Source organism: Populus euphratica, unplaced genomic scaffold (assembly GCF_000495115.2).
Source record: "Populus euphratica unplaced genomic scaffold, PopEup_1.0 scaffold8.1, whole genome shotgun sequence".
In the NCBI taxonomy this organism is placed as follows: domain Eukaryota; kingdom Viridiplantae; phylum Streptophyta; class Magnoliopsida; order Malpighiales; family Salicaceae; genus Populus; species Populus euphratica.
Genome location: NW_011499855.1, coordinates 694,602 through 703,002, shown reverse-complemented (window position 1 = coordinate 703,002; position 8,401 = coordinate 694,602). Strand labels below are relative to the sequence as shown.

Sequence of the window (8,401 nt, the reverse complement as noted above, 5' to 3'; positions counted from 1 at the left end):
GTAGGGAAAAGAAAGTACAAAGGGTCAATTAGGATTGCCTTGAACATTCCAAAAATCTGCACTTCCGTCACAAACTTGCCTTACAAATAGTGTTTCTGATTGTTGAAATATAGTTAATTAACTAGCTCTTTGACCTGCGGGGGTCAAATTATTTTTTTTGAACTGTAAATAAATACAAAAATGTTAGTTGGATGTCAAAAATCTAATATATTGTAGGTATGCTCTTGAAATATTGAAATTGTGATCTAAAAATAAAAATTAGTAGGATAACATATTGAACTTATTTAGATTAACTTGTTATTTAAGTCATGATATTGCAATAATACTATCAAATGCAAATGTGATAATGCTATAAAATACGAATGAAGCAAATTAAAAAGTATTATTTCAATCAATTAAACATTAAAAAATAATTAAAAAACGACTCAAATAAATATAGGAGAAAAGGTTAAAATCATGATTCCAGTTATAATAACAGATTCTTTTATAGAAAATAAATAAATAAAATATAAAGGTTAATTTCTAATTAAATCATTGTTGAAGTAAATTAAAAAAATGATTTTATTTAAATGAAATTCAAAACAGATTGAAAGGATATCCCTTTAAAAATGAGTGTAGAAGTCTAGGACTAATTGGCAAGTTCCTTGCTAGAAAAACAAAGGTAGGCCCGTGCACCTGCTCATATTTTCTTTTGCAAACAATGCAGCCAGTCGGTTGCCTGGATCTTCAGTTCTCGATGATCTTCAGGTCGTGGAAATCATGGCAGGGATTTTTTAACACTAAAAATTTATTTTTTAATTTAAGAATACCTACAAAAGAAGCCAGAGATACATATAAAACCCTTCATGTATTTAAACAACTAAAAATTTGATAAAACATAAAAAATTAAGCATCCAGTTCGTGGTTTAACGATTTTGATAGGAAATTCTTTACTTTTGGATTTTTGAATTTTTGTGTACATGATTGTTATCTTTATAATATTTTATTTGTTCATAAGAACTTACAGAATATATAATAAATTTGAAAATTAATCATAATATATATAAGTTGATTCGAACATTTTAGATTATTAAAAATAAAAAATATAAAAAAATTAAATTAAAAAACTTATAAAGATCAGATTTATTTTTTAAAATAATTTTAAAATAAAAAAACTTAAGCTAAAATTTTCTCATTGAATTATACTCATGAATATTAAAATTAATATTTTATCAATTGAAATCAGATCAAAGAATGACTTTTCTCCATCACTATAATTTGACGAGTATTAAAATTAAATTTTGTATTAAAATTGAGATTTTTTCTCTTCTCTCTCAAACTAAAAAATGAAAAATAAATAAAATAAAGTTTTGTTTTAAAATTGTGATTTTGAAATATACATGTATCAAAATAGTTATTTAAAAAGCATGGGGATCAAATTTCACCTCAAATTTTTAACTGCCTTTCATTTTCTTTATTTTTTTAATTAAATCCTCTAATTTTAATTTTACTAATTTTTAGCTAATTTATCTAAATTAATTATTAATTTAATCATAAAAAGGACTTAATCTAGTAAAAAAATAAAAAAAATTATCATGGCAATCCAAAGTAAATTATTTGTTTGTGAACATTGATGTGAACTAAAGTGATTTGCCTATGTCTTTTAAGAAGGATTAAATTTAATTTTTCTTCTTGATTTTTGAACCATCATCTATTTTTTTAGTTTTTTTTTACTTTAATATGTTAACTTTTAATCATGTTTTTTTTAGAAAATTCACTTAAATTAACCATTGATTTGGACATAAAAGTTTTAACCATTGATTTCGCCATAAAAAAACTTGATCAACTAGGAAAAAAATTTAAATGACTAAAATAAGAAGTAAATTCACTATGATATTCCACTTGAAAGTGACATGGGCTAAAATGATTGATCCATGTAAGACCCTATCTGGGGTACAATGCAATTTCAAGAAATATTTTTTTTAAAATTAATTTTTTTTAATATTTTTTAATATTTTTAATATATTAATATTAATAATAAATTTTTAAATATGAAAAAATAAGTTAATTTATTGGTCTCATATTTTCCCCTTATTTTTATGAAATTAATTTTTTTTAACAATTTCATATTTTGATATGAAATTATCAAGCCTTAAGCTATATAATTTTTTTATTTTATTTTATGTTGGGTTATCATAAACATATGTTAATTAAATTAATCTGTATTTCCTTACTTAATATTTTTTATTTAACTTTGATATGTTTTTAGGTTTTTTTTAGAAGTCTAAGTTTTTTTTATCTCGATCTCATGTCGCGAGTGGTCGGTCAGTAAAGTTAACTCAGGTTGACTAGATTTTTTTAAAAATTTTTATGACTTTATATATATAGATATTTTAAATTTATTATTTTGTATTAAATTATTTACCCTTGAGTTTTATCATTATTTAACTTCTCTTTCTGTTTTGTTATTTCAAAAGTGAGTTGGTCAAACTAACCTGGGTTAACTTGCATTTTTGTTCATAATGTATTTTTATTTTACTTGGATCTTTTTTGTTAAGCTTTTTTTATGTCTATTTTTTTATTCCAATCTCATGTTGCATGTAGCAAGTTAGTTGAGTTACCATGATTGATTCAGATTTTTTTCTTTGATTTTTTTATGATTTTATAATTTTATATTAAATTATTTTTCTTTGAGCTTTATATTTTTTCACTTTTCTTACCATTTAGTTATTTCAAGAATGGGTTGGTAAAGTTAATTTGAATTGGCTTATGGTTTTTTTTATTGAACTTTGGTTTTCTTATTAAGTTTTTATTTTTTATTTTTTTGATTTATTAGTTTATCAAGTTACATTGAAATGACTCGAGTTTTCTTATTCAACGTTATATTATTTTTGTTTTTATGCTTTTATATTGGATTATTAGGCTTTAAACTTTACAATATTTTTTTGTAAATTTTTTTAATGTCAATATACTAGTTCATGTTTTAGTTAATCTAATTCAGGTTGTCGAATATTATCATCATTGAAATATCATTATTTAGCTTGAAAAAAATTTAGTTTGACCGGGGCATAACACACTACTTATCTAGTTATAACTTGAATGAATAATAATGTAGTAGCCTGTAGTGTTTTCAAGTCTAACGCGAGAATAACAGGGAAAAAACCTATCTCATTTAATTTCTCTTTAATTTAATTTATTATATCAAGATAATATTTTTTCTATCTAAAATCAAGTGATATGTTGGAGCAAGTTCGTGCATAGTAAATTGAAATCCACTTTTTTATCCAGTCAAAGAAGTGGCATAGATGCCAGGACAAAGAGATGTGCCTGAAAACACATGACAAGTTAATACATTTGAAAACTTAGAAATCCAATCCAACGAAAAACAGTAGCTGGCGTATTAAGGATAACAAGTGACGAGATAATCAACAAGCATCAATCACCATACTTGACATTATATCTAGTTAACCATCTCTGTATCAAGTACGGCACCTTGACCTTAAGATTATCCTTCACTATCTGATCCACCAACTGAAGTGCTTCATCTTCTTGGTGAAATGGCTAATAATGAAGGTGGTGGCGAAAGTTTATTGGGGGTGATGGTGGAAGTCTTAGACTCGTGCTACTGGTGGACTTAATATCTGTAGGAAAGCTTGGAGAGAAGGTTTCTGTGGTATAGCTAGTAGTATCATCATAAGATTCGTAGGAGTCCTGTACACTGGTTGGTGAATCTGATTTTGTTGGTGTTAGTTCTCCAAGACTGCACGTTGAGTTGCTTTCTATTATGTAGTTCAGGGCATAAACCACCTGTCATGTTGTTGAACAGAAAATGAGCGCATTAAACCCCAGAGACCAAAAAGAGCGAGAGAGAAGGGTGTTATGAGGAGCTTGTAAGATCTTTGCCCCATGATATGAAACATTGCTGTTACAGATCACTGAGTACAAGAGTTACCTTATCCATAGTTAATCGCTTCTGAGGATCCTTGCTAAGACATTTTTCTGCCACTCGAACCATCCAAAAGAGTTGATGGACATCATGGGACTCTAAGATCCTCTGATCAATTAAATCTGGGTAGTTTCTTTCTTTCAGCAGCGGCCTTGCCTGTAAGCAACAGTGAAATGATATGAATTAGCCCTGAAACATAAAAGAATAACAAATATAAGGCTCTTTATGTTTCCAACTTTCGTGCTTGTGCGTGTGACTGATGAGAGAATAACAGACTGATGCAATGCCTTAAATGGAAATAGCTTTGGGGATATTTACCCATCCTACAAGACTTTTCCCTCCTAGTATTTTGTCTGTAGTCTTTAGTCCTGTGATCAGCTGCAATAGCACCACACCAAAAGCATAAACATCTGTCTTGGTTGACACCTTCCCACATTCTGCATATTCTGGTGCCAAGTATCCAAGAGTTCCAACAACTCTTGTCTCCAAGGACGGCTCTGAATCTTCGTGTTGTGTTCTTGCAAGACCGAAATCTCCAAGCTAATTCAAGGAAAATGTTAGATGAATCCTGATGTGGTGAAATCTTTTGATTACTCAATAAGAATGAATAGCGCTGTTCTGGTTTACAAATGGTTATGCTTAGATCTCCTGTCTCCAGTAATCTGGAAACTGATGCTAAAAATAAATAAATCAATCTCCTTGATCACTCAATCCGATATGATATTTCTAGGTCTTCTGGCAAGTGGAAAATGGCTGAAAGATTTTCCATTAATGACAATTAGAGATGATCAGAGATTAACTTTAATGAATTTGATCATTCTAGAATCTAGAAGCACCAAAAGAACTAGGTTTCATGAGTTGAAAACAGTTTCTTAATAAGGATTATTTGGCAGCAAGATGGTCAGCTGGCTTGGTTCCCCTCTTGCGACAACTTCAGTAGATCAATGCATGGATGGAAATAAAGAATAGATCAATGCATGGATGGAAATAAAGAATCAATTTAGAATTGCTTGGTTTTATATTATTACCAGTGCTTCATGATCATGGGTTATGAGAATGTTGTTTGGCCTCATATCTCTGTGGATAATATTGTTTTCATGCAGATATTTTAGCCCTCTGGCAGCTCCCAAAGCTATCTTCATCCGCTTTTCCCAGGTGAGGGGCTTGCGAGCATGTTCTGCAGAAATTTAGCAAACATCAACGTGTATTGGGCTCCGTTCTCTATTATATTATTATGGTAAATATCCAATGCCATCATAGTATTGCAAAGCATAGAAAAATTAAATCCAGGGTCATTGATTCTTACTTGATAAATGTTGGTCCAGTGAACCATTGCACACATACTCATAAACAAGCAGCCTGTCGTTTCCTTCAGAACAGGATCCCAACAGCATGACCAAATTCTCATGTCTGGCTTTGCTGAGCACTTCAACTTCAGACTTGAATTCCTTTTCTCCTTGGAAACTTGCACTGTTGTGCTGCTTCACAGCAAAAGCCAGTCCATCCAGATCGCCTCTGTAGACAGAGCCAAAACCACCTTCTGATAGGAATTTCTTTTGGGAAAATCCTTCTGTAGCAGCATGGATCTCTTTATAACTGAAGTCTCTCTTCCATCCTATCTTTGGTCGTCTATTCTTGCAAACTAAGCAAATGGAATTTTTGAATACCTCATCTGTAGGACTCTCTCCCATCCAATTATCAATGTTCTTTTGTCGTCTTTGTTGTTCATTTAGGCTCTCTGCCTCCCTTTCCTTCTGCTCAAACTTAGCGTTTGCAGTCAGGCAATGTTTTCCTACTGTTGCTTGTTGTGTGTTGGCAGTGTTTTCTTTCCCTTGAAAATTCATGTAGGCATGCTTTGCGGTTTTAGAAGTAGAACTTGAAGTGTCATGTTCGTGATAACCTGTAGTTGAAGTTGAAGATGAAGCTGTAGTCATCATGAACTGACTAGTTGATGCGGATTTAGAGAATGAATCTGATCTCCTGTGATTTTCATGAGTTATTTCTTCACCGTGATTGAATTGTTGTTCTCTGACTGCACCAGTGCTGGGAGGAGCTGGGGGTTCTGAAGCAACACAGGCTTATGTTTCAAACGCTTTCTAATTGTATCAATTGACTAGTGCGATGAAGATTTTGTGTTTACACGTTAAAAAACTCGACTTTTGGAAATACATGCAACGATGCAACTCTTTGTCCAGGTTGAATACAAGCAAGTGAGATTTTACTGGGAGCATTTGCTGATATCAGAGAAGAAAAATGATACTAACTCTCTGGAGGACCAGATGAAAATACATTATGCAGAATTTGATGCTCTTAGAAAAAATCCGTAGGACCATAGTTACCCATGTTTGCCAGGATCCAAAGACTGTAGGAAAATGTCAGGCAGGCATTTCTAGTTAAAAATTGCTTCAAACACTAACCACTGAGCTGTTTTTTCCATTACCTTTCCCAACGATGGATCAAGAATAATAAAGACATACATGCAACTGGACTAATAATATTGTTGTGTACCTTAATGCAGGTTTCTTATGCAAATGCAGATTAAAGCTCACTTATCAAAATTCTGATAATTTTCAGATGGCCATGAAATACTTACTGCGGGCAGACCTTCTGCGCTTTGGGCTCCCTGGTATCATTTCGTCATACGGTACCCTTTCTTCCTCTTTTTCATTAACTTTTATGTTCTCTCTTGTTTTTGAACCTCTGAGTTGTTCGATGGTGTTGTTACGCTTCATCCTTGATATCCCACATGCAAGCTTGTCCATAAAGTATCTCTTGTCTTTCTTCATTTGCCTGCAGCATAATTGCATAGAAACTGAATTATATGTAAGCCCTCGTTCTTGCTCCCAGAATTTTCTTCTCAGTCAGAAGTCTTTGAAATAACAAATCAGATGTATTTGAGTCTGACCATATTTTGATGCTTGCAGTGTGATTTAAGCCAGTAGCTATGTTTTCATACATCTACATAATAATGTGAAGCATTTCTCTAGTCGAACAGTGTCTAAAAGAATTGTAAACTCTGGAAACTCATGTCACCCCTGTAGATATAAATACTTTAGGTTATATGAATTCTTTTACTTGTTTACCAGAAGGCTATTGCGTTGATAACACAAAAGTAAATTAAAAATTTGTAACAATCCAGAAATAAGCTGTAAACATTTATTTTCAGCTTCATGTTACCACTTATTTTCGAGGCTGAATCCATCTCTGCTCCACTAGCTGTAAGCATTTTGTGCAAGATTGAGTTTTTCTTATAGTTCTGCTACAGTTTTCCGATATCATAACTGCAGCATGTATGCAATCGAACTTCTTTGGTGTGATTCTTTTAGGTGTTCATGTATATATGAATAGACTGTTATCTTCTTTTTCTAAGCATAAAAAAATCATGCATTGAGACCCCTTTTATGATGGATGTTCTTTTCCATTTGATTAAAAGCTCAGCACTCAGCACTCTACAGGATCGGCAACTTGAAATCATGACTGACCTGTCAAGTATCACCCATGTGGCCTTGAAAATTTTAGCAGCTTTTAGAGCAAGCTCCTTTGGCGTAGATCCAGCACGAACTTCTACACGGAACTCAATCTGAGGAATTTCAAGCCAGACAAAGGATCCCATCAGTCATTCGAGCAATATAGGTGAAATAGTTTCAAGTTGCCAATACGCTCTCTGGTTTGATCACAATTTTACTAAACATCAAATTACATAGAAGAGGTTGATTTTGGAGAATCATTTGGAGGAAGATTTACAGAGTTGCTAAAGATCTAAGGTCTAAAAAATGGGATCTAGAGAACTACATTGGATGTCAAATCTCTTGGAAAGATAAAATTGTTCTATATTGTCATACCTTCATTTTTATGGATCACTGCCATTTCCTTTCCTCGTTAAATTATACAAAGTTAAGACTCTCGTATTATTAGACAACTAACTGGCCTTATGGCTAAGAAACAGGAAAATCTAATAGAACATTACCAGTACCTGTTCCATTTCACACTGCTTAGCTATTTCCAGTATTTCCACATTGTTAACACACTCTTCTGTCTTCCTGGAAACTTCTTCTTCAATGAATTTTGGGTTAGCCCCAAACATTGATTTTGAGTCCACCTTGAACCTGTATCCCACTGGATCACGACAAATACAGAAGGAAAGGAAAGAGAGGAACAATAATTAGTAAAGTGAATTATACAAGTGCTAATGTGCTGCTCCTACGACGATTACAAGCAAAATGCTTAAGGGCACATTCATATCTCTAAGAATGTTTGCATATAGGAATGAAAAGAAGAGGCACAAATTCTTATGCCGGTTTCACCTTCAGTGAAAGATAACGTACTAGGATTATTAACTTGGTGAAGAACCCCAAACAGTATGATTGCATCTCCAGGCTTAAGGGAAAATCCATTAAGGACCAATCTGATTGCTATCGGACTCATATCCCTCGATACATCTTGGATCACCACTACTCTCTGAACACCTTCAGACAT

At 32.3% G+C, this 8,401-nt stretch overlaps 1 protein-coding gene across 1 annotated transcript; it reads right to left on the bottom strand.

Moving 5' to 3' along the window:
- Window positions 1-3,273: 3,273 nt before the first annotated feature.
- On the bottom strand, window positions 3,274-8,401 carry LOC105123157 (inactive protein kinase SELMODRAFT_444075-like). The gene is made up of 9 exons (XM_011022669.1): window positions 8,230-8,401; window positions 7,899-8,041; window positions 7,408-7,505; window positions 6,519-6,715; window positions 5,232-5,987; window positions 4,954-5,102; window positions 4,244-4,465; window positions 3,932-4,081; window positions 3,274-3,786 (listed from the first exon to the last, which is right to left on the bottom strand). The coding sequence occupies exons 1-9, from the start codon at window positions 8,399-8,401 to the stop codon at window positions 3,541-3,543; spliced, it is 2,133 nt and encodes a 710-aa protein (XP_011020971.1). The 3' UTR covers window positions 3,274-3,540.

Excerpts from the sequence above, each read along its gene's own strand:
- LOC105123157 (XM_011022669.1), bottom strand. The coding sequence starts at position 8,401 with ATGTCTGAAGGTGTTCAGAGAGTAGTGGTGATCCAAGATGTATCGAGG. Across the intron at positions 4,082-4,243 it reads GGAAAAGTCTTGTAGGATGG|GCAAGGCCGCTGCTGAAAGA; the intron begins GTAAATATCCCC and ends TGTTGCTTACAG. Across the intron at positions 3,787-3,931 it reads AGCGATTAACTATGGATAAG|GTGGTTTATGCCCTGAACTA; the intron begins GTAACTCTTGTA and ends ACAACATGACAG.